Here is a 27,952-nt window from a genome sequence, read left to right as displayed (position 1 = left end):
CTACTTGCAGAAAAACAGAAATACAAGCTGCATTCCTCGTAACACCAAACACCAAAGCTAAAGATCGTTGGTTGTTAGCGCAAGGGAAACCGTTTACTCTCCTCATGCAGCTCCTCATGCATGGACCAGCAGGAGACTGGGTAAAAGTTCAAGAATTCTGAGTGTGTAATGCTTTTGACCAGTGGTTACATTCTAAGGACGCGATCATGCCGGAGAGATCGAGGGACAAAACAAGCGAGAGAAATGATCGAAAAAGGATCAGTTCTACAGTCGTGGTGTCCCAATCCTTCCAGAAGGCTCAGGATAAACGGTAGGAAGGTTTGACAGAAATCGTAGATTGAGTTTTAGCGAAGCAGCGGCAATACTCGGTCGGCGATTGAGGTTTGGTTTTAGCACACGAAAATCGGCTTGTGAAAATTTATGCACAAAACAGCTGCTAAATATCTTGAAATTCAACCAAAGTTTAGACTGCTGTTTAGATTAGAAGACCATCGGCAATACGAGAAAGACCTCCTTTATCGGTTTTTAAATTTGAAGGTTTATGCATGCCATCAAATATATTGCCCAGTGATATTTTACTTTAAATTTTCCAGGCTCTTAAGAACGAGTTCTTTAAAAATTGCAGCAATTTCTATACACTCTACTATAAATGTCTGTACAAGATAAGAATTTTTCCAAGTGATGTTTCCGAGCTTATGCACGAGATACATTTGTTTATATTTTCGGACTGTAGGACTAATTCATTTTCACAGATTGTTTATGCATGTAGATAATGTAAGCAAAATTTACAGATCTAACATTAGTTGATGGGGTCAAAGTTCCAGATGGCAGTTTTTGGCTGCTAGGCATATGCAGTAATGCTAAAACATGTTGTTATGTAAAATAATCTCACAATACAGGGATTCCCCTGAAGCAAGAAGGGAACGACGTTACAGACAAAGACCTCCTGATGAGACTCGTGATACTGACAGAAGAACTCAAAGAATGCACATGGACCGTGATGAAAACAGAGAACAAAGGAGGGAGAGGTTACGTGAACGGCTAGGTCCTCGTGACAGGAAAGGTGATGAGCGCAGAGAAAGTAGCGACAACAAGCAAGATGCAGCCAGCAGATGGAAGCAAAGAAATGAGCGATTTCGTAAGTATCCCTATCATCTTTTGTCTTTTCTCCTGTTGGATAGAAAAAAGACAAAAGATTGTTGTGAAAGATTTCCACATTACTGCACCTTTCAATAACATACCGACACTGAACTTCAACCACAACTACAGATTTGCCTGGTTTACTGCTGTACAAAATAGAAACAGAAACCGAGAAAGTGGATTGAAATCCACCAATCACAGTGCACAAACATGACCTTTGAACCCCATTGAGCCAAAATGCCTTTGCTTTCTAAAAGGTTCGCTGCAGTGATTGACGGCATTGAAAAACGTAATGGTTGGATGAATCTTGAATTTCAGAGTCCGCATGTTATTGAAAGGCGCAGTGAGATGGGAATGGAGGCAGCCTGTTTGTCCTTGGTGCCCTGCCCTCCCTTACTGCGAGCCTGTTATGTGATTGTAACTTCATATTTTCCACTCATTGCAGCTAGACGGGGTAGAAGTCCCCCTTCATTTGCCAATCAACAAAGACGCACTGTTTTTGATCGGCTGGACCCAGGCCCTCTCAGGGGTAGAGGGACACTGCAAGGAGGGGGGCCTAGGGACCAGAGGATGATTGAAATTGAAGTCAACCCGCAAGATGTGCCACGGGGAAAACGTTACTTCATGGTGTGTATAAGTCTGAGAAATTAAGGCATAATGCCAATGACAAATAATAATATTAATAGTTGGTTTACAAGTCATGGATCAGAAAATTAACTCTGCAGTGTATGTTAAAGTGCTAAAGTGAACCCATGAATTTCATGCTGAGCGTTAGCCCTAGTAAGGGAATGGGAGATCGCACTGGGCAAAGAAAAAACCTCTGACCTCAGTGGGAAATATCGAACGCACGACCTGCGGATTTGATTGTCCATTGCTCTACCGACTGAGCTACAAGGCCAGATGGGAGCAAGTTGAGGGTGATTATGGTGGTAATAATGCTGCAATTACATACACCTGTGCAGCAATATGTACTGCAGAGGTGATGCTTTGATCAGTCATTTGTGTCCTTAGTGCTAATGGGACAACATTCATTGGTTTACAACTCAGTTTGTCATGGTTACTATAGTTCAGTGTTCCCTGCAACATTTCCAGAGTAGAGTGATGATGTTGGGTCAGATGTAGGCATATGCTGAAATTTCAACACATACAATACCGCATCATGCCCAAGCTTTCTAAAGATCAAAAAGTCCACTTGATCTTCATTCTGGTGGAACAGGGTGCTGTCTTCACTGTTGTAGCACTGAATATCACATTGTTCACAATCTTTTTGCTCACAGCATGATGATAGAGAGATGCCTCGCCGTCAGAAGTCAGACAGACTGAGAGGGCGTTCAAGAAGTCCTCTGTGGGTGCATGACAAGTTCAATGAAAATGAGGGAGAGGATGATCAGGTAAAAAAAACTAAAATAATATTTTAATTATGGCGCGCAAAACACACCAATGAATCTCAATGCAAACATGTCAATGGTAGACTTATTTTATTTTAATATCTGTTAAAGTGGCCAAACTTATTTTTCCAAACATTCTGCGCTTTTTTCACCTTGCACCCAGACAATTCTGGTTTTAGTAAGACCATTGATACTTACTCAGGGGTTCAAGTCAGTATATGAATGGATTTGAGGGTAGTGGCAACTGGTGTATAGTGTACTTTAATTCACACTGGAATGTTGTCTGATTGTAAGGGAAATTCAGATGAATTAGTTTTATGTGCACAGTTCTTAATCTTAGTTGCTGATTCACCTTCAGGAAGAAACAGCAGAACCTGAAGATGACAGAGAGGCAACAGAGAAACAAGAAAAAGAAATCAATCAAGACAGACAAAGAGAAAGACATAGGCAAAATCACCGGCGAAACTAACCTCCCAAATCTTGATGATGTACTTACATGTACCTGTGTAAATGTAGAAGATAGTGTAGACCTGTAAAACATGCATGTAAAATGTTATGTGGTGTTTTATTAGTTGGTATCTACATTTGTACTGTTCCCGTTTGTGTTCTACATGTAGTTTGGAAACCATTTCAGAGCAAGCATTCACTTGAAATGGTTGAAAGTGTGTTCTTTTATGACACTAAGCTTGTTTTTCCAATCAGCAGCAGATGTAAGCAGTAGAGGTTAGTTTGTTATATTATTCAGATGTATGACTGTAAGTGGTTCTACATTTTACATCACTCTTCTGGCAGCAATGTTTTGAAGAAGAAAGATTTGCACATCCATTTTTAGAGAAGGTACTTTTATTTAATCAATGTTTTATACAGCAATACTAAATTTACTAAACTGTCTCTTTTAATTTATGGTGATTTGATAAATAACATATTTAACAGTGCTCCATGTCAAGTCATTCAAGTCATTCACAAACAGATGAGATCTTGAACTGCAAGACAAAAGACTTCAGTTTTTATTTACTGCCTGACCACAGAGCTGTTATAATTAAGCTTTGTAGACACAGGTTCTGGCACAATGATAGTAGTTGGTCATTAAGAAGACAGTGTCTTCTAATTTCATTGTATTTTAGTCATTTTCAAACTCTGAGTAGCCATGATGATAACAGCTGGCTGACAGTTCACTAATGACAGCACTGCTGACCACACTTGAAAGTAAGCAGACACCTTGGACCAATCGTCAGAGTACTGTATCGTTTTACATGCATGTGCAGTTTTTTATGGCAGCCGTCAGTGTTAAGTTCAGTCCTTCTCAGGTTCTCTTGCTCTTTCAGGAATCCATCTCCTTAGTACAACTTCCTGCAATTTATTGGAAAGAAAAATCATCCGACGAGTGTGATTTACTTTTTATTTCACATTGTCTTAGGCCTCAATAATCAGCTGTTCTTTTTCATCCCCCAATTTTCTCTCTGTGAATTGAGGTAACCAAAGATTCCTGCTGTGAGCAAAGTGAATGCAATGGGCAGACTTCTCGTATGCTCAGGGCATTATTGTATTAAATTTCTTCTAAGTTGTTTCTGTACATGATAACCCAGATGATGAAAAAGATCTCAGAAACCTTACATGACTTTTGTACCTGTAACTTAAATCTTGCAATGCATTGAGGTGAAGACATTTCTTCTTTGGTCATATCTGTTATAAAACAATACACACTGTCAATAAATAAAGTTACCAAAATATGTTTGCCAAATATGACAGAAATAAAATAAAAGTTGAAATGAATGTCCCCTATTTGCTCCCAGTGAGTGATCAAAACTTAGGTAACTTGAGGTGTGGAGCATTCAAACATAAGAAACAAAATATTCCAAGTTTAACACAACAAGGTTAGAAATGAATGCCAGCTGATAGGCTCAGGCAGACAAATAGGCTATTTAAAGATTCACATTGAAGGGAGAACCTTTAGATTCGAAACCCAAGCCACTCAGCACATTGCCTCTTACTTGTCATGTGGAGAAAAACTGTGTTGACTGGAATCGATCTTTAAAAAATTAATAGGATTTGAAGGAACTTTAAACTGTCTTTAAATTTGCTTACCTGATGGCATAATGACATAACATATCATCACTTCCTGAAAATTAAAAATACAAACACATGATTTATTCTCACATGCTGAATGCCATTAATTTTCTGTCTGCCACATGAGAATGCAACAGCACGTTATTGACAAGAAACAAAACTAACAGGGTAACAGACAGAACATGTCATAGACTAGCTCAGCCAAACAAGAGGAAACTTACTGACCCTAATTACCTATGCCAAACAAACAAGCAGACTGACAGGAGGGCTGGGAGGGTAGGGAAGCTGTTGCCTTCTGTATGGCAAGAAATAAAAAATGGTCATGTGACATCTGATACCCTATCGCTCCCAGACCCCCATTCAGTGTATGAAAATGAACTTCATTTCTTCCCTCTTTTGCAAGTTCAGCTGGCAAGAAAACCATTTCTTGACAACATTGCCTTCAGAAATACATTGGGAAAAAATTAAAGAAAAGAAAAATACCTTGGCAGCATGTCCGCTAACGCGACTAACTCCACACAACTGAGGCCATGTCAGCTGGCGACAAGGATTACTAACACCACTCTGCTCTGACTTAAAATGCTCTGAATCAACCATTTGGACTATAACTGAATAACTGGAAAATAAATTTTAAAAAAGCAAGACTTAACTGGATATTGCTTGTGAAGGCCAGCCTCCTAGAGTGAGAGAGAGCACTTAGTGTTGGGAGGAGCCTGGAGAGGGGATGAAAAGAAAGAGGAGCACTGGGGAGGAGAGATTGTCCAGGCACTCCCCAGGCTCCTCCCTCTGTTTCTTTTACTAGTCCCAGTCTCTTGCAGAAGCCAACATGTAATTCTCTGCCTGTCTCCTTCAAGCCTTTTGCTCCAGTTGAAAGGGTGCACGGAATAAGGCCCTAAATGACTTTTGATGCACATGTAAGGTCAAATTCTCCTTTTGTTTCACAAGCAAATACAAGTCAATTTGGAAGGAGAATCTAGCAATTTATCAGAAGTCACCTTAAGCTTTGTTTAAGGTTGCACCCCTTCATTTGCATTGCTTACAGAGGACTGCATGTAAAAGAATGAAATTAAACCTACTGTTTGATTTTTTTTCAATTGTTGGTACTGGTTTACTGGTCAGACTTACAGAGAACTTAAACAATCAACTGTATAAAATGAAAAAGAAAAGGCAATATAACCCTTACCTTGAATGATAAAAAGGCATACCCTCCTTGTACAGAACTGAAAGCAAATGAATTCAGTATTAAGCAAAAAGCAGTTTAGCATCAGTCCAGGAGAGCATTATGTTTCTGATGTTATAAAATTTCATGGTGATGATCATGATGACAATGATGATTGTGACGTTAACGATGATAATGATGATGATGATTTTAATGTTGATCGTGATGGTCACAAAATTTTATAATATTGATGGCATAAAAAGCACTCTCACCCCAATCTGTTCCATACTTAATGCCCACTTTAGGGACCCATCCTTTGGATCTGAAGTAATGATATGTTACATAGCTTGGGATGAAGTCTTGTTTGGCTGCACAGAATGAGCACCACATTTCACTTAATGACATTGGCTTCTAAATCAGAAGAAAACAGATCAGGGTCACAAACTGTAAGTAATAAATATTATTCCACTGTTACTCTTTTTATATCAGACTGGCCATTCCTCACCTTGTTGTTATTAAAGACAGAAAGGCACCCAAGACCATATGAGAGGAAAAATGCCTGAAACATTACAGTACACACAAAAAAAATTAATCGCCTTGCCTCACATAAACAAATTATGCACAGTGTATTTTTCAGTACTACAGATGGACTGTTGAATTTTGAACTATTGCTGACTTCCAAAATAATGAAACAGGTGACAGAGAGAGTTCAATCAAGTATGTCTGAGCTGCACTGTATAAAGATAAATATATATTGTAGCGTCTCATTTTACTAACCTCTTCTAAACTAAGCTGTAGATGCTCGTACACTTTGTATAGATCATCTTTTTTTATGCCACTGCTCTTCTGTTTTCTTTTTGAAGCTTCTTCAGTGACTTCACCAGGCTTGTTTTGATTGCTGTTGAGATTAAACAGGTGCCATTAATTGTCAAAATAGTTGCCTTTCTAAATTCCTGTGTATGGTGCAGGGCTTAGAAGAGAGGTGAAACTGTTCAATGGTTAAAAAAAAAATGCATCAACCTCTGCCCTTCCTCAATCCCTATACATTGTACCTGTCCACCTCCTATTATCCCTACTTTCCTTTTTCCTTTCGGAATCCCTTCTTTTTATTTTTTCTTCCATTTATAAAATGACCTGTTTCACCTTTTCTTGCTATAAGCCAAAATGACACAGTAGTTGCTCTGTGGTTTACAAAAAGTGTCCTGCCATTTTTCCAATAGGACTTAATTTTATGGAAATATATGCAAATTTATGTAAATTTATGCCAAGTAAATATTTCCCTCTGGCCTGCTCTTGTTGTTTTCAGCCTGCAGTTGATCACAAGCTGTATTTAGTGGATCCACACCTTTTTCTTACAACATCTTGCATAACCTCTTCCAGTTCTCTGTTCGTAATATTTGTTGTTTCTGTCTCATCCTCTGAGTTGATATCCCTAACATCCTCATCATCACTTGAATGCATTCTGATCTCTGCACTACAGCTCCCATCTTGGGAAAATTCAGGTTGATTCACAGATGGTTCATCATTACTGAGATCTATGTCCACTTTCCTTCTTTTAAGAGGTATAGTTTCATCTTCTTCAACAGGAGCTGTAGCAGTATTATCAATAGTCTCTGAATCACAGGTTATCTCCTCTTCTTGTTTTGTACATTGTACATGTATACCACCATTCTCTTCCTCGTCTTCAGGTGAAGCATCATAACCTGCAAAGTATTTCCCAGTGGCTTGCTCCCACCATTGCTTGTGATTTTTAAAACTAAAAGACAGGGATGGGAAGCGGGTATTGCATTAAATATTTTAGTATACAGTATTTTAATATATTCAAGAAACAACAGAAAAAACAAATTGTGAAGTCCTATATGTAGATAATTTGGGGAAAATTTTCCTTTAATTAATTCAGTGGAAAGTTGTATTTACATCTGCAGGTACAATGCGCAATAATTACCCGGGCATATATTATACAACTTCCACTGGACCACAGCACCCCCACAGTGCATATTTACCATATTAAAGACCAACGTTCAAACGCTCGCACTGTGCTGAAAAGTAGTGTTTATTTCCTTACCGCTCCTTTCTGATTACTCGGAACTTTGATTGTCTGATCTCTCTTTCTCTTGGAGGCACTAAAGGACATAAGAAAAATATTGTGAAGACACAGGCAGCCCAAGTTCACGTCACTAGAGAGCGTGTAATAATTACTAGTGGGTATGATGACCTTTGAGTGCAAGCAGCCATTGAGAATTTAAACGCATTATAAGACTTTGTGTGGGAAATAAAATACTGTCGATTATGAAGTTTAAAAAACGCTAAATTTAACTTTCATTCAATAAAACGAATAAAACTGTCAAGTTCGCGGCGTCACTAGAGAGCGTGTGATAATTAATAACTAGTGAAATGATGACCTTTGAGTGCAAGCGGTATTGGGTTACGGGAGCCGTTGAAAATTTGAACACATTATAAGACTTTGTATGGGAAATAAAATACCGGCGATTCTCACGCTTAAAAAAACGCTAAATTTAACTTTCATTCAATAAAATGAATAAAACTGACTCAACTCTGGTGTATCCTTGTGAATTTTGTAGCCTATTTCACTGTTTCGAGCGTTCTTTGAAATCACTGTTATTCCCCTCATAAGACGGAGTCAAGGCAGCACACTTAAGATCTCGACCGTAAGCGCGCATAGTCCGCTCAGAGGCGGTTTGCGCCTCGAAAATCCATCCCAGCCGCGATTTTTTCACGCAAAGCTTAAGCCCCATCATTCGCAAACCTCGGTGAATGTTTCGTCGCCAAAAATCCCCTCTCACTTGGCTGGAAATGAGCATTTTCTGCTTCTGATTCCACGATAGCGTCGTTTCTCCAACAGATGATGATTTTGAAAATGGTCACGGAGCTTGGGTCCGAGGTCAAATTAACTCCACCCGATGGGGTACAGTCATTTCATGTACAGCACTTACCTCATCCCCACAGCTAAGCCATTGGTAGCTCGTAACAATGGAGCTGTCACAGAGATGCCGCTGTGGGGATGGGGTAAGTGCTGTACATGAAATGACTGTACCCCATCGGGTGGAGTTAATTTGACCTCGGACCCAAGCTCCGTGACCATTTTCAAAATCATCATCTGTTGGAGAAACGACGCTATCGTGGAATCCGAAGCAGAAAAATTATGCTCATTTCCAGCCAAGTGAGAGGGGATTTTTGGCGACGAAACATTCACCGAGGTTTGCGAATGATGGGGCTTAAGCTTTGCGTGAAAAAATCGCGGCTGGGATGGATTTTCGAGGCGCAAACCGCCTCTGAGCGGACTATGCAAGCTTACGGTCGAGATCTTAAGTGTGCTGCCTTGACTCCGTCTTATGAGGGGAATAACAGTGATTTCAAAGAACGCTCAAAACGGTGAAATAGGCTACAAAATTCACAAGGATACACCAGAGGTGAGTCAGTTTTATTCATTTTATTGAATGAAAGTTAAATTTAGCGTTTTTTTAAGCGTGAGAATCGTCGGTATTTTATTTCCCATACAAAGTGTTATAATGCGTTCAAATTTTCAACGGCTCCCGTAACCCAATACCGCTTGCACTCAAAGGTCATCATTTCACTAGTTATTAAATTATCACACGCTCTCTAGTGACGCCACGAACTTGGCAGTTTTATTTGTTTTATTGAATGAAAGTTAAATTTAGCGTTTTTTAAACTTCACAATCGACAGTATTTTATTTCCCATACAAAGTCTTATAATGCGTTTAAATTCTCAATGGCTGCTTGCACTCAAAGGTCATCATGCCCACTAGTAATTATTTCACGCTCTCTAGTGACGCGAAGTTGGGCTGCCTGTGGTGAAGATGGTTCAAAGTGAAAAAAGAAATATTCAAATAAAAATGCTTGTGCATAAGTCAATCCCAGCAGTGACCATCCCCCCACCCCACCCCACCTAGCCATTTTTCAACATTGTTCGTCCCGGGGGTCCGGAGGGAAGTTGGGCACTGTTGGAATTAACTGATCAATGCATAAATATTTTTTTCACTTTCATAATGCAAAAATCTGTGAACTTACATCTTCTCAACTTTTCAGACTTTGAAAACGCCTTCTGGGAAATGTTTGAAATAACCTCATATTCGGGTTTACTTCTTGACAGGATTCCTTTCCCAAAGAAACCCTGCAAAATTTATGAATATGCAATTGTAAGCAGGTTGAGTTGGAGAGGGTTGGGAAAATTTAATAAAAAAACTGGGAATGAAATGAGACTTACCATCTTATAAAGGAAAGTCAGGTCCCCAAGATCTTCAATCACGACACAATTATCCCTAAAATACCCGGTGTAATAATACCACCGATCACTGTAAGGCTCTTTGCGTGTAATGCTCTGAATAGGAACTGGAAATGGAGCTTCTTTAGGGAGGAATTTAACTCCCTTCTTGCGACGAGGAATCCTGATGGCTGTGTCCGCCATCTTGGTTTTTGGGATATCCGCTTTGCTATTGCAGGCTCATAGATTAAAACAGTGTTCCGCTGGTTGCTTTGCAGCTTCATAAATTCAAAATGGCGGTAAAATCAACGGATTGAAAGATTTGTGTACAACAAATGTAACCAGTCTGAGAAAGAAGGAATCCGTTTCTTTCATCGAACAATAACGAGTTAACGATTCAAGAGCATTTCTTGGACCATGACTACCGGCGATTTGAAAAACAACCTTCGAAAGCTAGTTTCGGAGTTGAAACAAGTTCACTTTCCACAAAATGAGCTCGATCTCAAAGGAATAGCTCAAGGAATCCCCAAAGCTTTTCTTCCAGCTCTTCATCATGTGTTCCTTGACTACTCCATCTCGCTTGCACAGTACTTCTCATCTAAAGAGTACGAGTTGTACGGAAAGACAGACTTACGCTTTTTGGAAACTGTGTATAAAGTACTTCGTGACGAGTTTGGTTATAAACCTCACGTCACCAAGGAGCAGTTTCTAACTATTGGTTTTGCGGAAAGAAAGATCATTTCACTTTGCGATATTCTGAAACTTCTGAGAGGAAAACACGAAGAAATGAATCCTAAAAGTAGCAAATCGGACAAGAAGAAAGGAAAGAGTACACAGCTGATTAGTGGAGAAAATACAGCTAAAGAAATCTCATCGAGAAAAAGCACTACGGCTAGCTCTGATTACTTTCCCGGGCCCCTCCCGGTAAATACAGATATGAAGAGCTTTCAGAGTAATAAGCAAGCAATGGAAGCTGGATTCGGATTAAAAGAACCACTTGTAACACGCATGATAGCTGATGAGGATCTGAACTTTGAAGGAACTGTCAATCATTCTTCTGAAAGAGGTTCAGCTTGCAGTGATAAGGACAGTGATCAACTAAGAAAATCCACCAACTCCACAGACAACTCAGTTCCGTCAAATTTGATCATTAAAACCACACATGACGAGAGGCGCTTTGGAGTGAAATTTCCAGTTTCCAGAAATGCAGAAATTAGATCAAATTTGAGTAGGCAGCCTGCAGTGAACATACTGAATAGAGGAGAACCAAATTTGCCTGGAGAATCTCAGGTTAAGGCAGTAACTTGGGAGGAATCAAATTTGCTGCGACAGCCGCAAGTCAAAACAGTGACTTGGGAAGATGAGGTAAAAGATTCCCAGGTTGGACAAACTGTAGCAAGTGAAGATTCACTCCCACTGTCCAATGAACCAGTTGCGCCTGTCTCAGTACCAGCAAGAATTCATTCAATTCCATTCTCAGGGACGTTGCCAGCATATTATCCAACAGAAATGGGGTCACTTACAGCTGCAATGAGAGGAATGCTGCATGCAATCCCACACCCAGTTTCCATGACAACAGCCCCAATACCAAGTCCTGATTTAATGCTTACACCAGTTGTTAAAGGCATTCAGCGTGAAGCCATACCTCTTTCAGGCTCTCAAAAGGAGTCAGATCTACACAATGTGCCATTTGCGAGTGCCAATCATCCATGTACACGAGTTGTGAGGCATTCAAAATCACTTGACACTGTTACAGGTGAATTAGGTGTAGCTCCCTTGGGTGCCCACACTGGAGCTGAGGTGTTCGTCCTCAGGCAACAGGTTCAAGAGTTACAAGAGAAGTATGACAGTATGGTGTTGTTAAATAATGAAATGTCAGCCAGAGTTGTCCTTCTTGAGAGTAGAATGAAGTTACTAGAGGAAGCATGTGAAAAGAAATATTCCTGTGATTACAAGACTCTGTCACACACAAATACCAAGGATATATCAAGACAAGATGATCATGTTGTTGTGTCTGGTTTTAATGCCTGTAGTGACAAAGATTTAGTTCAGCAATTCTCTACAGATACATCAGCCAATGGCACAAACACAGAATCTGTTGTGAAACATAATTCCACTAGCCGAAAACTGTTTAAAGAAACAGCAACTTTGGCAGCCAGCGGCGATCAACAAGTCAAGGAGCCAACTCCTATTATTATAGACTTGACATCAGAGAAGTATGATAATGAAGCAGATGGTGATGATTCAGAGAACTTTGAGCATGCAGCAGACAAAGGCAAATGTGATCATGATAGTTCATTCAGTGATAAAGATGATAGTCTTATCTTCAGCCCTCTGCCTTCAGCTTCAAAGCTTTCAGGAGTATTTACAGATTCTTCAACTAAAAATACAGTGGTGAACGTTCACAAGAGGCTACAAGAGACAAGAGAACTACTGGCAAGGACCAACAGGGACTTTGCAGCAAAATTTAATCGCTACCAAATTGAATAAGATTGTTAGTATGTGTATATACAAAAAACAGTTGATCGTGTTTCTCATGAACCCTGATAGGCTACTCAAACTCCGGATGATATTCAAGCTATTTATAGTAACTTGTGCAATAATAATTATTTATGATACAAATTATATATTTTTTTTTTGTTTTGGTGGACTGCTTGTCTTCATGTGTGACTGTGTTATTTGAACAGGTACATTCAAACAGCTAGATATCATATTTTAAGTACAATAAATGTTCATAGCCATGATGTGTCCATTGTCTCTTGGAGTATAAATACATACTGAACGGGGTGTTAAATGATTGTTGTAACAATCAAAGTTGCCCCCTTGATTAGAGAGGAAGTACAGGGACTTACTGTAGTTGATATACAAATGTCTAGTTTTGAATCGAAATCTTGTGGTTCAGTTTTATCCTTGGTTTAAATTTTATTTTCCTCTGTTTCAAGCTCGTCATACAATGTACACTAACCAAGAACAATGGGAAGATGAAATTTAAACCAAGAGAAATTTGAACCACAACAGATGTGTCACCAATGCTCACTGATGACCATAGAAAAGTTATGTAAGTATACCATTTCGTTATTTTTCACCTATTTTATTAGTGAAAAGAATTGTTGCATGACTGTAGTTTTAGCTTAGTTCGATGTACTGTGCAGTGTGTGTTGCACAGAATTATCGTAATAACATTTTTATTGATCTAGAGTCTTCTTTGCAGGTCTGCAGTTATGCCATCTAAAGGAAAAGTTACAAGAATACTAAAGTTGTCTCAAGGTAACTACTAACAATAATATTACATAAAAACTACACGTACGCAATATTTGCAATCAAATGATGGTATAAATGAGCACCACATTACTTTTCTAATATGTATTTTCATCTTTCTAAGATTAGATTCATTGACAGTGTATTTCTATCAATTTGTTTAAAAAAATCTATACTGAATGTTAAGTTATTCTTAGTAACCCCATATACTCACAGGGTGAAGAACCCTGCTGTTTTCATACTAGCAGAGATTTTATTTTTAATTATCTGGAAGTAATTTAAATTTTATTTTTAAAATTTAAACAAATTCCTAGCAAGTTCTTGCAAGGGTGCTTTCAGTTTGCAAAATTAATGGAATGTACAGTGTACCAATTTGAAGGATAAGTTTTATCCCAGTCCTTCTAATTTCTTCAAAATTGCATGTACATTATTGCAGTGGTTATTTTTCAAGATTTTGCAGCACCATCCCTTCAAAATGTACCCTAGGTGCCAGAGACTTTTCATGCACGGTTTCCGGTTTTGGTCAAGTGTTCTCGCCGTGCGCAAGAAAAAACCTCTGGTACCCAGGGTTTTCAAAATGATGCATTCGATTTACAGACTGGCCAGTCTTCCCAGCTAGTTCTGACAAATGCAAAGCACCCTAAGATACAGGACAGTGAACATAACTGAAAACAATAAGGTTCTTGGAAGAAAAAAAAACTTATGAAGGGGAAATTCACTAAGCCTTAGCTACCTGTAGAATACTGTTCATGCTTTCAAGTGGCTCAACAAACACCTGTTTTCTCAAGGTTAACGAACAATTTTAATAGCAAAAAGCAGATCTCATTCCTAAGAAAAGTACTTTGTACATGTTACTTATATCTGGGCATTAAATAATTTAGAAAATATTTTTCTATACTTACATGTATATATACTTTCTTTATTGTAAACAAGGTGTACAGTATACTGTATATAATTTTGTTATAAACTCTACCTATGTTTAATAATTTTTTACTAGTTGTATGTTGTGGTATAAATTTATGTGTTAGTTTGACTGATGTCTTGTTTAACTGTCTTTTCTTCATCATGAAAATCAAGTTAAACCAAAATTTACACCACAACATCTACCTCTATAGTCTCCCATGCAGTCATTATAAAGGTTGTGAGAAGTGTTGGGGAGAAGTGTTGCATGATGTCACGACCCTGATAACAGCTGCATAGAAGACGACTACCACTATTAACTGATTCTCTCTTGCGGGGTCAGTTCAGAAATACTTCTAAGTTTCAGTGGTTCGTCATTGTCATCTCCATGTTGTCTTTTATTTGACCCCCGAGCTTGAATTGCAGCACTTGCCTTCATGATTGCATCCATTTGAACTTCTGGTATGGCAGGATATAGCACTGCTGGCCTAGAAAACAAAAAAACCATGAATAAATCACAGTCATAATTTAAGATATATATGTTTTGTTTACCTAACACAGTTTCTTGCAAAGATGTACAGCACTCTAGTATTTAGCCATATTAGAGTTGTACCGCTCTGCTGTAGGACACCCTCCATAGACAGCAAACTACATCTCTCGTCAATGTAAGCAGACACATAGTCAAGGTTTCAATTTCAAAGTTGTTGCAAACACAACTTCAATATGACCTGCTGTAATTGGACACATACTCAATGTCCTAGACACATAGAAACACTGCTTTTTAAACCTCCTAAAAGTGGACACTTCTTTGAAGCTGACACACAGTTGATTGGTTCCAGCCACATACAAACACTGTCCCAGAAGTGGACAGCTTTCCTAAGTGGGCACACTTATGGTTGATATGGTCCCAGTCGCAGGTCTGCCAACACTGTTTGGGTCTAAGTGGACAGTTTTCCTAGAAGTTGACACACTGGCCTGGTCTCAGGTACAAGTCTGCAAACATTTTTTTTTACCTCCCTTAATTCCACACCTCTCTGAGAGAGGACACTTAATGAATGTGTCATCAGTGGTGTCCACTTAAATGGAAACTTAGGTTTGACTGTACCAAACATATTGGACGAAAATAATGTTCAGTAAAACCCAAACAGCAATAAGTTAATACAGTATATTTATTTCCTAAAGATTTCTACAGAGAGCATTTTACTGCAGCTATATTATATTCATTTACTTTGGTTTTGTTTTCTACTTACGCTACTCGGTTCTTCATCCTTCTTATTGTTTTGTAGTGACTCAGTTCAGGATGTCTGTTTTTTCTTGTTATTCTGGGTGTGTTTAAGAAGAATAATTTATTATTTATTTACTGTACAAATAGATTGACACAAAATAAACAAGTACAATAATACAAAACAATACTGCATACATTTACATAAAATTTCCATGCATCTGCAGATATTTTCATAAATTAATGTGAAAAATGGAAAGCCTTTGACTTGGCTTCCAGTACTCTTAGGTTCTTAAGGAGTAAAGATCTTCACCACTTCATGTACTCTTTATGTTACTGTGTAATATGGCACTAGTCCTCTTGAAATGACACCAGTTCACTCCAGATGCTGGTCTGCTTTCCCTTGCTTTTTATCCAGCTCCATAAGTCAATGTATTGAGAAAGCACTGGGGTACTCAGCCATTGAATAGAAAGTTTCATGCACATGTGTACTAGTTTTCCCTGCTTAATTTCTTTAATTTGTGCTAGGCATGCTCTTTGTAATCATAATGCAAGAATTGGCCGCTTGCTATGTAAGTTATTATAATGGTAATTAGTACCAGTAAATGTGAACAAATATCACTGTAAACTTGGTTTCTTACTGACCTTCGCCATAATTTTTGCCAGGTCTGCAATGTATTTGAGGTCCAAGTCCAGCTACTCATGGCAATTCCAGTACCAAATAATGATGCTAGTTCCAGTTCAATGACCCCTAGATCAGGTCGCTCACTCACTGAACAATGTGAATTCCATGTCTGTCCTTGCACTGCTTTATCGGCAATGCATCTTTGAAAAGAAAGACAGCAACCCTATCAGGTAATTTAAGGCTGACTAATTCATTGATAAGCTTGGTTGAAATCTATGCTAAGAGGAAATTTGGCTGTGAAATCCAAATTGTTTTCCAAAATAAGTTTAATTTGGCAGGAACACAGTTTGTTTATATCACTATCTCTTAAACTTCAATTACAATATATTTTGTACTAATTTTGAAGAGTTAGCCAGGCCTGATCACTTTTCCTAAAAGCTAAATCAGTAATCAGAAGCAAAGTATCATCGATTTCTTTATTTGTCTATATCTGGCAAGTATGCTGTTCGGTTTACAAGCACATGTAGTCTACAGTAGCGTTAAGACAAACAGTTAGTCCACATTTTACACTGAGGTTAACAAAAGGAAAAGAAAGAAAAATAAATTGAAAAACTGGAAAGCTGAGAGCATAACCAGATGTTCTATGCCGAGTGTTACATTGTTATTCATTGTTCCTGAGACTTTCCTCCTTTTTCGCATGTGCTAGCAATAATTATTTACTCCCTAAAAATCCACAGATTAGGGTAGGTTATTATTTTCCTTGCAAGTAATGTAAAAGGCATGTTGCTCTTACAAAGAAACAGGTTTGGTTCAGATGTGTAGTTTAATGCGATCAGAACTTCTCCTGACAGCCTTTTGACATGTCACCCACTCAACTGATTGGTTGGCTTTTTTTCAAGCTATTATATAATGTTTCAATAATAATTATTTGCTACAGTTATTAACATTGTATACATTGCCAGGTAAACTGAGTGACTACCTACCTTATAAACTCAATGTAACTCTTTTCCCAAATATGCTGATTGAGATATTCATAGACATGGCATGCGAAGGTAGTAAATACCGTCAAAAATGAAATGAAGGAAAATATACCTGGAAAGAGTTCATGGACAAAGTTAGCAAACAGTAGCAAAATTGTTTTAGCTACTAGCAATAGGCATTAGGGGGTATTACATGATTGTCATTTGTGGCACCGGCTAGAAGATGCTAATTGCCAACTACACCGTGTGCAACTGAATGTATATTAAAAGGCGTACTGTGAGATCACTTTAAATTCATTGTCCTAGTAGGGTGGGGAAGACAACCAAAAATATAATTATTAACCATAAATTAAATAAACTTCCTTGTATTGCTGACTTACCAACTCTAACTATGGTTTCCTTTATTTTGTGAGCTGCTCTGCTGCTTAGGAAATTGGGATTTGATCTACGTAGCTTACAGAGAGTCACAAGTCCTACAAAAATAAATAAATAAATTAATTAATTATTAATTAATAAAAATTAATTAATTAATTAATTAATAAAAAGGGTTAGGCCAGAAAAGTAGTGACAGAAAAACTAAAAGAATACCTTTTTATGAAGAAATACCAACAGCAACACTAAGACCGACATAGGTCTAGTATAACATATGTGACATGGTTTGTCACTAGAGACGTTTTGGAGAAATAAATTATTTCAATATATAAACTAGCGAAAGTTATAGTGAACAACGTTTCACCACGACATGTTGTTCTCTACTAATTTCACAAGTCATGGTTTGTAAAATTGAAATTCGGACATCAGCATCAAGTAACCTTAACACTGACACAAGGCAGGTTGCAATACACTTCCCTCCCAAGCAGGATCACTTGTATTTTCAAAATACATGAGAAGGTTGAATAACCAGAAGGATAGCCATCCACAAAGTCATTCCTAGTGGAGTCATATTACCAGTATAGATTAGAGGGATTCACGAATACAGTCGACTCTCAATAACTCGAACCCTCGCTAACTCGAACCTCCCGCTAACTTAAACCAATTTTCCTTTCAGGTCATTTTCTATATAATTTTACCCTCGATAACTCGAACTCCCGATAACTCGAACCTTTTTCAATTTCCCTTGAAGGTTCGAGTTATCGGGAGTCGACTGTACATACCACAGGAAGAAGGGTTTGTGCTTTGAGAGTGCATTGCCAGCCAAAAAAAGTACAAAGTATAAACATTGATGAAATAATGTGGATCATCAGTAAAGTTGAATATGTATTTGAGGTCATATCCAAAATGGATATGTGTATATACTATATGCCATTTATACGGATATATACGTATGCATATACTATACACATGTACCTTGTATTAAAAAAGCACCACCAACAAGCAAATCAAGGCCTAAGGGTGCCAACAGAAATCCAGCTCTCATTTTGGGATTCTTGTACCCAACAAAACAGATTCCGCTAAGAGAGTTTGCATCAACCTGAAAAATTAATTTCATACAATAAGTACAGTTTACCTTTTACTGTTACTAGATGGAGAGGACAGTTTGGGGGAGGGGGAAGGCGGAGAGTACTCCCCTCAGAGCACAATGTGTAAATTTGGCACAGAAGCTATACTGTACTGTACTATGCCTTTTGTTGTAAATTTAAAGTGCCACTGCGCCACTCATCTTGAATGTGAAACACTTTTTATCAGGCTGAGCTTGCTTTCATGTCACTTCAAAGGCACATGTATTTAATATGAAAACCTTACAGGATACCGCCAATGAACAAAGTCTGTCTAGATTGTACAAAACATTCTTCTAACTAGTAACATAAAAATATATTCATAACACTTGGGAGAATATACATGTTGATGTGACTCTAACCTGTTTCAGAGCAAGAACACAAATTGTCAAGATGAGAGGAAGAGTCCATGCTATGGAGTGAAAACACACCACTTTCCCTGCAAAGTTGTCTCTAGTGCTGCCAAGGGATTTGAAGCAGATGGACCAGGAATATGACAGGATAACAAACCACACAGCACCCACCATAGAGAAATAGTACACCAAAACAAACGTCATGATACACAGGAAACAGTCGTCCTCACTGTGGGGAAGACAAAGCAACAATTAGGGTGACATATATTTAAGTGATGTTCAAACCTATATACGCTAAGTCCACATGGGCTGGGGTAATGATTGCATTGGAGGCTAGTGCGAAGGAGGAAGGAGTTAGTTAGATGCATCTAAACCATTTGCTTGATACTTAAATCCGCCTATTAGTAACCCTTCTTACAAACACATGACATTCTGTGGGCTTTCTCCTTATCATGGTAATGCAGAAACTTGCAAAACTTTAGAATAAAAATTCATCTTTCAAATTGGCACTCTTACTCCCCGCGGAATCAATGAATGCTGCTTGTTCACATAATTTATTCTAACTTGTTTTCCACTCTACCATGTTCCCATCAGTAGTGTGGCTCCTCTGCTCAATATATAAATACATACAATCCACAATTCCCTGATTAGCCCGGATGAGCTAATCAGCTCTGATGAGAGCAGAGATGGGAGCAGGGATGGCGCAGTGGTGAGAGCACTCGCCTCCCACTAGTGTGGCCTGGGTTCGATTCCCGGACTAGGCGTCATATGTGGGTTGAGTTTGTTGCTGGTTCTCGTCCTTGCTCCGAGGCTTTTTCTCCGGGTACTCTGGTCTTCCTCCCTCCACAAAAACCAACATTTCCAAATTCCAATCTGACCTGGAAACAGTGGAGCAAAGAGCCACTCCTTTGATTCCCCTGAAATTCCCATTTATTTATTTTATTTATTATTATGATGAAGGGGTAAAGCTCAAATGTCAACACTAGAATCTCTTTACAATAGCCAATTTACATGATTGTACTTTTAGTTATCAACTCTGTTGATAAACCAAACATCAGTTAGGGTTAAACCTTGAGAAAAATAGAAAGAAAGTACGCTGTAAATTAAAGCAAAGTGTCACAGGTCACCTTGGTTCCTGAAGTCTCATTGTGTCATCGTGCCGACAGACAGTGCGATTTCTGGCACCATCAGCAAACTGGATTAAAAAACCCATTGAGGCTGCACAGAAACAAGTGTTCATGTAAAAAAGAATCACTGATGGATAGCGATTCTGTGTCTTCCAGCCAATCAGGAATGTGATCTGGAAAAAAAGAATGAAAATAAGTATGACATCAAACATTTGTTGTGCATTCTCTGTGCAACATGATGGTAATAATTATTGTAATTCATCACTGGAGTGATGCGGTGAACACTGATGATGGTGAATGTCTCTTTTCTGTTATCTAACTGTAATGCCACCATTACACAATGAAACTTTTAGCTGAAACTTGTGTGCAGCGGCAAATGAGACCAGTTTCACGAAGTGGTGTTACACAGTGAAACTCTTGTTTTTTCGCCACTGAGACCGTTGCAACCCGGTGCAGAAGTAGAAAGCAGTTCTACTCTTCGTGAAACTTGTCTCACAACGGAAGTTTGAAAAAGTTTCATGAAACTGACCATGTTAAACGGCGCAACGCCTGCTGAAACTTGTTTTGCAGCGCCGTTGCACACAAATTTTAGCTAAAACTTTCAACGTGTAATGGCGGCTTAAGGGATATTGAGACTAGAGGTTCCAGGAAATGTATTCTCTTCCCCACCCCCACCCCTAGAAAAGGGGGTCTACCCATTTTTTATGAATGCACATTCATATCCCTTCATGCCAAAAGAGGACTTGCATGTATGGATTTCACTGCAAACATGAAATTAATGTGATTATTAAAACTTTCACCATTGTAAAAAGGCTGCATATAAATGATAAGCTTCCAAATGCTCCTACAAATCTGTGAATTCTTGTATGCTCCTCTGTGTCAAATATGGGGTTTTCACATTGTATGCCGCAGCCCTCTATCCCCTCATACCAACTGGACTTGTGCTCTGTTTCAACCAGGGGTCTTTGACAAGCAGATTCATTGAGCTTAAGTGTCGTTATCTGCAAAAAAAGAAAAAAAAGATTTCATGCTTAATGATATGCAATATGCAACAGAGTTCTACAACAAAGGTGAAATGGAAAACATAACTTTCCTTAGCAGATATGTTTTGTGAAAGGAATTCTTTAAGAAATTTCTTTAAATAGGTCACTGAATACAACATGGTTAAATACAAGAGGGTAACCTGATCTTCGTTTTCAATGCCGTCCACTAGACAGGCTTTTTGAGTTAGTCTGAAAAATCTAAATTCCTATTGGTCAATATTCTTAAACATGGGTTCAACTTGTCTTTCTTTTTTTAATTGGGTAGGAAACTCCATATTGTTCTCTTGTTCAGCAGCATTAAATGTTGGCTGATCTCACAGCGTCTATTCTTTTTAATAGTTGTGCTTGAAACTAGGAAAGAACATCACAAGGGGTTTGCAGCAAAGGCTCTATGAAATTGTTTACAGGCGCTTTTTTGCTTGGTATAGAAAATTATATTGTGATGTTGAATTATTTATTGTTTACGTAAAGGATTCAACACTCCACGAAAGAAATTTTACACTACAATTTGATATAAAAGACAGCCTTAACTCTCCAATGCGGTTGGGGATAATGAATTCTCTAAAACCAAAGTGTGCAAATTTCACCAGTATGTGCCCGAGTGATGTCAGATTTTTAAGAATGAGTGTGCGCTTGTGCAAAGCGAGTAGATAGAACCTTGACCTCTAACTAAGGCAAAATTCAGTTAAAAAATATTCTTTAATTGAAGAACGGTTTTTCGGTTCACTTTTGAATTACGGTTGAGGATAAAAACTTCCTGGGCTACATTTAAAAGCTAGGGTAATTGTATTTCTGAAGTACGTGTAAGCTAGGGGAACATGCATTGTATTCAATTGAACGACGCGACAATAAAGTATGTACTGTGCCTTACTGTTGTAAATATTTGTCTTCACAACTACCTCATAGTGTCCGACTATTATTTTTAGTTGCTGTCCATTGGCCAGCAAGCTGCCTTGTTTTATATAAAGTAATTTCTCCTGATTATCTTTTTTTTACAAACTTGAGATAGGTTTTTGTTGCAGTAACTGTCATGATGGCAAAATCAGATATAATGGTATCTCAAAACGGGACACCGCGGTTATACTGTTTCGTGTGTGAGTTAGCTGTCAGTACAGTATATCAAAAGAAAGTATGAAGTACTTCTATTGTTGTAGTTATGTACATATTTAGTATTTTACTGTTTAAACTTACTTCGCAGCCTCCTTCTGGAAATCTTTCACACTGCAAAAAGTCCGGCCACTTTTTGTGGTAGCGTTCCACGACAGAGCAAGGTTTTCTTGTAGCATCGCACTGCTCTCGACACGGCAGCTTAACACTGCTGTTTTGACAACGAGGTTTATAAACTTGGCATAATAACGGCTGAAGAACGGACCAACACTTGGATAAGAATTTTAAGCCTTCCCATTGCTTTAAATTGCTCTTAACTTCGCCTTGATTGTGAGAGTCCGTGACTAATTGTAAAGTCGTGAAGTTATAGTCCAAATGAGAGCCGAAGCATGTCTGATCTTCAAGCACTTCACACTTGTAACTAATATTTCCCCGAGTTGCTGTAAGTAACGAATATAGTACAGTTAAAGTGTAGAGGCATGAAACTCCCATACGAAGGTAAGAAGGACACATGGAAACCTCTAAAACTGGAGTCTTGGTTTGATAAAAAGTGGTTGCAATCCAGCCGGCGGTCGCCTCAACATTCCTCCACTCGGATACGGACAAACAGGCTATTAAATTTCATGTAAAGCGATCTTTGTTTATCATGGGATTAGATTTTGAATTGTTAACTCATTAAACCAGTTCATTGAACATTTACCGAAAGTACTTAATGACTGTGATCCATTGCATGGCATGCTCCTTCATACCTGTCTATTATTTTGCCACTAACAAGGCAAAAGGCACACATGCAATAAGAAAAAAACCAGTTCAGTTTTGTAGAATGACTTGTGGGAACCAAAATAAGTCAAATTTGTTTTTATGTATGTGCATATAAAGTGGAAAATCCCTAGGGATCAATAACTAAGTACAAGTTGTGAAATTATAAATTGACGCGTCTTTCGCGCGCGATATGCAGTGAGTTTTTAGCAAACTTATTTCTATTGATAAGTACATTCTGATTTGTTCCCCTTGCTTCACGGGCAACCTCATACCCAGAGTCCTCTTTGGCCCGAGCACGACATTTAACAATAGACCCTTCAGCAAAATGGCAGCAACAGATTTGAATGAGTTTAAATTGAACTGAATAAAAAACTGATACCAGCACTGGAAAGAGCACCTTTACTTAAGTAACCTTGCAAAGTTTCAATATATTAAATGTTCAGTATCAGCTAAGGAAATGTATATATGACTGGGGGCATACGTCATACCCCCAGTCATACAAACGTCTGGTCAACAGCGAAATTTCACCACATTTTGATCGAAAAGCAAAATCTCTCAGAAACGTACTCAGAAGTCTAAGGTACATTAAGCAACCAGCGGGAGTCGTGTTTGGCCTGTCACCTTTTCAAATATCTGTTGCAGTCCCACGTTGTGGTACGTGAGATATGCTCTTCACGCTTTGAGTGGCTATTATCCCAGACTGAATAGTTTTCCAAGGATCAACATGATAAGGAAGTCAGCCCTCAACATTCATTGGAAGAAAAAAAAAAAAAAAAAGGAAAAAGAACGAGCTCTAAAAAGAAATTGATAACTGACTTATTGACTGATGCGATTCGCGGGAAACTTTGAAAACGCGAGTTAAATGAACGATGTCGTCGTTACGGTGGTAAGAAATAGAAGAAATAATTTTACAGCTAATTTCTCGGTGACCAAAGACCAGTGCTAAGATCAGTGCTCAGATTTGCAGTGGGAATTTATATCCAACTAATAATTATGTCTTTTTTCGTCGAGGTAAGGGGCTTGAAGAAAGTTATGACCTGACAGGGATCGGGATTGGGCTAAAACACCGGTCGGGATTACGGGATTGAGGGAAAATTTTGTCCGGGATGGCGGGATTGAAGAACCCTATTGGGGACCCTCGATGATATTACACCTGATATGCTGAGACGTTGCAGGGTTACTAAAGTAAAAATGCTCTTTCTAGTGCTGGTCAGTACGTTTTTAATTTTAACTTAATATTTGAAGAAGGGTCTATTATTCCACAAGCGCGCGTTGGATACAAGATGATAGGATTGTATTTAATAAAACCACGAAAACGTGCTAAATCCTACTGATTTGGTATTTTCTTTTACCCCTGACGCGTACTTTTACCATTTTTGTGGGGCATGGTATAATGGCTCATATACCATGGCCGCTACTTAAGCCAATCAAAACTCTGGAACTGTTTTACCTAATGAGTCATTTTATATCATTATCGGAATCAAGATATACTGTGACGTCATCGCTCAAGGTATCTAAAACAAAACACGGTTTTTGCAAAGTTACATATACAGCTGTTTCGACAAAGGTTGTCCAAAAAAGCGTAAACGCGTACGCGACAATGCCGAAAGGGAGTCTGGGAAATATTCAATGAATTTCAATAAAAGCTCAGAATCCATACCCATCTCAAGTCTTCGCTGTACGGTCGAGGCAAAATGGCTGTAAAAGAGAAAAATACAGCCGACAGCAGTACCTCTGGACATTTTGCCGGAGCGTTGTACCATGACGATGCACCACGAGATTTCGGCCCGTGGTACACTTATGCCAGCTGGAGATGGTTCCGCGATGCTTTCCGATACCTTGTTCCCGACAAGACAGTGAGGGAGAGAAACTGAAGTCGGCCCCTAGACCACATGAGACAGATCCCTTTCGTTGGCACCTCAGTTCCGCACCTCAGTTCCACTTAAACTGAGATTCAGCCTTGTATATATATATGACAATTTAGTCATTTTGTCTTCCATGTGGTACGTTTTGAGGTTTGAGCATGCGCACGGGCTAAAACGATATAATGACAGAAGGGTGACTCGTCGTCAAACGACCAGTAGTCTTGGAGGTACCGCTAGTCTTGGACTCCTTTTACCTTATTTCATTCTTACAATTTTTATTGCCGTTTTCCCGAAAAGAATTGCATGCTCCTTTGATGGATTGTTGACATTGTTAAGGAAATCAGGTCGTCACTCGAAGAGCTTTGTGAAAGCCGTTGCTATTTTTCTGTTTTTGGCTATTAAGTCAACACTCATAACACTGTGTCATGTAACGAAAATGTGGCACGTTTGTTACTACAACAACTCAGATGCTACCTTTCGCCCCTTGATGTCTGGTGACATCAATCCTAACCCTGGACCAGTTTCTGCTCTGACTGCTAGTAAGATCAGTTGCCTCGTGATGAATGAATATTTTCCCAGGAACGTTAAATAGTAACCAAGATTGACGTAGAGACACTTAGCTAGTGTTTAGTGTAATATACGATTAATTTTCTCTAAAAGTGTCGTTGGGTACTCCTGATTTAGTGTGCTGCTTATATGATTATTGCCCAGTGTACTCGCGAGATGCGAAGTTCTGAGACATAACCCCAAAGCCTGCTTCCTGACTCATATGAGTCACCCATAGCTCAGTTGTTAGAGCATCCAAACTAGTTATTGGAAGGTCGTGGGTTCGATTCCTGCTAGGGTCTCGGAAATTTTTTCCGAGAATTTATAACGTGTATTTATCTATTTCATTTTCAAAGCAACTTATGGACAGCATAAAGATCCGAACTATTGTCTTCAGAATAATGCTGGCCAAAACAAAAGTGGATGACACTATTTAAGGTTTGTGTTTCCGCCAAAAAAAAAAAAGGATCAAAAATTATACTGATTTGTGTCAGTCAAGGTTTTCCCGTGTAAACGTGGAGTGCGTATGAACCTCCCTACAGCTTGAAAAAGTCCGGTGTATGAGTAAAAGACTATAAGATGGTGGTCTTCTTCTAAAGTGTTTTTCTGTTGTTTAAGGATCTTACACAAATGCATACTTTCGGTAAAAATGGCCAAATTTCCTAGAAAAAAAATCGAAATTCCCCATTTTGGTGTTTTCAGACTAGGACTAAAGGCCATAGTACATTGTTTAACCCGAACTGAAAGCAGGGCCGTACATAGCGGGGGGGGGGGGGGGGGGGAGGGGGAGGCAGAGGGGGCAGCTGCCCCCGCCGGGAAAACTGAATTTTTTTTTTCTAACATAGTGTTTGAGTTTGCTGAGCTATTTCTTGTAGCTATATTGGACCGAGATCACAAGAAAATCGACTAATTGACTGAAAAAATCTCCCTTCAATGTGAATTCCAAATAATTATTTTGGAAAATCATTCGAGGCAAAGGCCAGTGGCAAGTTTTCTTCTGAAAATAATGATTTTGTAATTTGGGCTGCCTGTGTAAATAAAGAGTGGCAAGCCTACGCGACTCCCTCGCGCATGCTTTAGCCTTTTTAAATCTAGCTTACACGAGTAGGTTTTTTCAGAGGTAAATTCAGCGTAAATTGGTTTTTTAAAGGCCTGTGCTACTCCCAAGTATTTGTAGCGGATTTGGACGATCTGCTGTTCACAGTATAGCTTGAGTTTAAGACTGGTCAGGAGCTTATGGGTCATAAGCTCCTGGACTGGTATATAAATCATCATTGTTGCAGAGACCTTGGAGGCAATTTCGAGCTAAACAAGGTGTTTATGCCATAATAAATCATGAAAATTAAAGACAAAAAGCATCAGTGTGTTTTGATTTCTTTAAAAGTCTTAGAGGCAATAACTTTCTCTGTAGGGGTAATAACAAAAACGTCCAACTAGAAACCCTGTCTGTATACAGGAGACCCCTGTGGATGGGTGTGCAGAGTTTCCCCCCCCCCCTCCCCCCCTCCCCCACCAGACAAAAAATCCTAAGTACAGCCCTGGAAAGAAAGACTATCTTAGGCCGTTAGTTATATTGATCAATGTTGATTGTTCCTTGTTGTAAGTTGAAGGAACCTTCGTAGACCTGGGCAGAATAACAAAATATAACCTCTTTTTGAAACTTCTCCCGAAAGACACTATTTTCCCATTGAAGTTCAGATTTCAACGCCCTGGGGATTGGCAAGCCTGAATTACTATTCCTGATGAAAATGCTGAAAGAAAAAATTGCCCTTAACTTAGCTTTTAGAAACATTTTAAACGAGCAATATGAAAACCTTCGAGCAACCGGAATTGCAGTGTGACATGCGCTCTTGTCCTTGTATGTCCAATATCCAGTAAGAAGGTAAGTAAATTCTCGATATCATCTATACTGTGGTTTCCTTGAAAAATGTCGATTCTTGTGAGAAATATCAGCTGTTTCGATACTGCGCACGTGACCACTCACTTAAATATTGAAGACTGTTTTAGTGCTGAAAGGAATATTTTAACGTTTGTGTGTTTAATTTGTTTCTGCACTAACTTAAGATGAACATGATATAAAATGACAACAAGACACAGCAAATCATGGAGAACATTGGATTGTGGGCTGCGAGCAACGCCATTAAAAATTAAAGTTAAGTGTGCGATGGCGTTCACAGACCCGAAGGAGAATCATACCGGAACACTTACCAACGAACATAACAACCACGTGGTCTCGGTCGCTCGTTTGTAGCCAAGCCGGGGCACTCTCTTGGGGATGACGTAAAATATTTAGCATATGGGCAATAGGCTTTTGCACATTTTGCTTTTGATTCCCCACTAAAATGTTCCAACTTAACACTCCATTTTTCCAGTAAAATGCTCGGTTTACCACAAAAAAGTCAAATGCTCGCATAATGAGTCATTCAGTACTGACACCTGCTTATTTTATTAATTAAAGATATAAATTAATTCAACAGGGTGTCAAGTGATTCGTACAACAATCGATCCGTGATGATTTATTTATCTGTATGTACAACACTGATGCAATGCAACACAACAAAAATAAAGTCATCTCTATGTATTGCCGCCTTACATCTTCAACGTAAATATGCTAACCCCACCCCCCTCCCCCCAAGTGTTTAATAAGCTATTTTAAGGCTTGGCTGCCTGT

General features: G+C 38.8%; 4 protein-coding genes across 8 annotated transcripts; 2 read left to right on the top strand and 2 right to left on the bottom strand.

Moving 5' to 3' along the window:
- The first annotated feature begins 162 nt into the window (after positions 1–162).
- LOC146457027 (uncharacterized) lies at positions 163–4,305 on the top strand. Its single transcript, XM_085092398.1, has 5 exons — positions 163–310; positions 900–1,138; positions 1,586–1,767; positions 2,418–2,531; positions 2,887–4,305. Exons 1-5 carry the CDS (start codon positions 207–209, stop codon positions 2,995–2,997), a joined length of 750 nt encoding a protein of 249 aa, XP_084948524.1. The 5' UTR covers positions 163–206; the 3' UTR covers positions 2,998–4,305.
- LOC146457026 (tRNA-splicing endonuclease subunit Sen2-like) lies at positions 3,637–10,214 on the bottom strand. 4 transcript variants are annotated; one of them, XM_085092396.1, is made up of 12 exons: positions 10,001–10,214; positions 9,805–9,907; positions 7,820–7,877; positions 7,100–7,510; positions 6,532–6,652; positions 6,260–6,313; positions 6,027–6,165; positions 5,779–5,815; positions 5,079–5,211; positions 4,614–4,647; positions 4,156–4,211; positions 3,637–3,878 (listed from the first exon to the last, which is right to left on the bottom strand). In XM_085092396.1, the coding sequence occupies exons 1-12, from the start codon at positions 10,199–10,201 to the stop codon at positions 3,822–3,824; spliced, it is 1,404 nt and encodes a 467-aa protein (XP_084948522.1). In that variant the 5' UTR covers positions 10,202–10,214; the 3' UTR covers positions 3,637–3,821. The 4 variants fall into 4 exon arrangements, with proteins under 4 accessions (XP_084948522.1, XP_084948520.1, XP_084948521.1 ...); XM_085092394.1 differs by having other exon boundaries at positions 3,637–4,211; XM_085092395.1 differs by having other exon boundaries at positions 3,637–4,211; positions 6,027–6,162.
- A 179-nt stretch (positions 10,215–10,393) lies between these two features.
- Positions 10,394–12,507, top strand: LOC146457025 (uncharacterized). Its single transcript, XM_085092392.1, has one exon. The coding sequence runs from the start codon at positions 10,415–10,417 to the stop codon at positions 12,485–12,487; it is 2,073 nt and encodes a 690-aa protein (XP_084948518.1). The 5' UTR covers positions 10,394–10,414; the 3' UTR covers positions 12,488–12,507.
- LOC146457024 (protein smoothened-like) lies at positions 12,507–22,725 on the bottom strand. Of its 2 annotated transcripts, XR_014858612.1 has the most exons (11): positions 22,193–22,725; positions 20,759–20,959; positions 19,959–20,131; positions 18,841–19,060; positions 18,330–18,453; positions 17,363–17,455; positions 16,986–17,094; positions 16,023–16,202; positions 15,406–15,477; positions 12,617–14,643; positions 12,507–12,575 (listed from the first exon to the last, which is right to left on the bottom strand). XR_014858612.1 is itself a non-coding variant. In XM_085092393.1 (10 exons), the coding sequence occupies exons 1-10, from the start codon at positions 22,619–22,621 to the stop codon at positions 14,472–14,474; spliced, it is 1,773 nt and encodes a 590-aa protein (XP_084948519.1). In that variant the 5' UTR covers positions 22,622–22,725; the 3' UTR covers positions 12,507–14,471. The 2 variants fall into 2 exon arrangements, 1 of the variants encoding a protein (XP_084948519.1); XM_085092393.1 differs by having other exon boundaries at positions 12,507–14,643.
- Positions 22,726–27,952: the final 5,227 nt, after the last annotated feature.

This window comes from Pavona decussata, unplaced genomic scaffold (assembly GCF_977016875.1).
Source record: "Pavona decussata unplaced genomic scaffold, jaPavDecu1.1 SCAFFOLD_249, whole genome shotgun sequence".
In the NCBI taxonomy this organism is placed as follows: domain Eukaryota; kingdom Metazoa; phylum Cnidaria; class Anthozoa; order Scleractinia; family Agariciidae; genus Pavona; species Pavona decussata.
Note: the sequence above shows the minus strand (reverse complement) of the source record. Positions and strands in the feature narration are given on the sequence as shown.

What these genes read in the sequence shown, in the direction of transcription:
- LOC146457027 (XM_085092398.1), top strand. Translation starts at nt 207, where the DNA reads ATGCCGGAGAGATCGAGGGACAAAACAAGCGAGAGAAATGATCGAAAA. An exon ending in GGGGAAAACGTTACTTCATG is followed by an intron (nt 1,768 to 2,417) that starts GTGTGTATAAGT and finishes TTTTGCTCACAG; the next exon opens with CATGATGATAGAGAGATGCC. An exon ending in ATGAGGGAGAGGATGATCAG is followed by an intron (nt 2,532 to 2,886) that starts GTAAAAAAAACT and finishes ATTCACCTTCAG; the next exon opens with GAAGAAACAGCAGAACCTGA.
- LOC146457026 (XM_085092394.1), bottom strand. Translation starts at nt 10,201, where the DNA reads ATGGCGGACACAGCCATCAGGATTCCTCGTCGCAAGAAGGGAGTTAAA. An exon ending in CGAGTAATCAGAAAGGAGCG is followed by an intron (nt 7,511 to 7,819) that starts GTAAGGAAATAA and finishes CCTGTCTTTTAG; the next exon opens with TTTTAAAAATCACAAGCAAT. An exon ending in TTAGCGGACATGCTGCCAAG is followed by an intron (nt 4,648 to 5,078) that starts GTATTTTTCTTT and finishes TTTAATTTTCAG; the next exon opens with GAAGTGATGATATGTTATGT.
- LOC146457025 (XM_085092392.1), top strand. Translation starts at nt 10,415, where the DNA reads ATGACTACCGGCGATTTGAAAAACAACCTTCGAAAGCTAGTTTCGGAG.
- LOC146457024 (XM_085092393.1), bottom strand. Translation starts at nt 22,621, where the DNA reads ATGTGTCCTTCTTACCTTCGTATGGGAGTTTCATGCCTCTACACTTTA. An exon ending in TATGCAGCCTTTTTACAATG is followed by an intron (nt 20,132 to 20,758) that starts GTGAAAGTTTTA and finishes CTTTTTTTCCAG; the next exon opens with ATCACATTCCTGATTGGCTG. An exon ending in GGAAACCATAGTTAGAGTTG is followed by an intron (nt 17,095 to 17,362) that starts GTAAGTCAGCAA and finishes AACTCTTTCCAG; the next exon opens with GTATATTTTCCTTCATTTCA.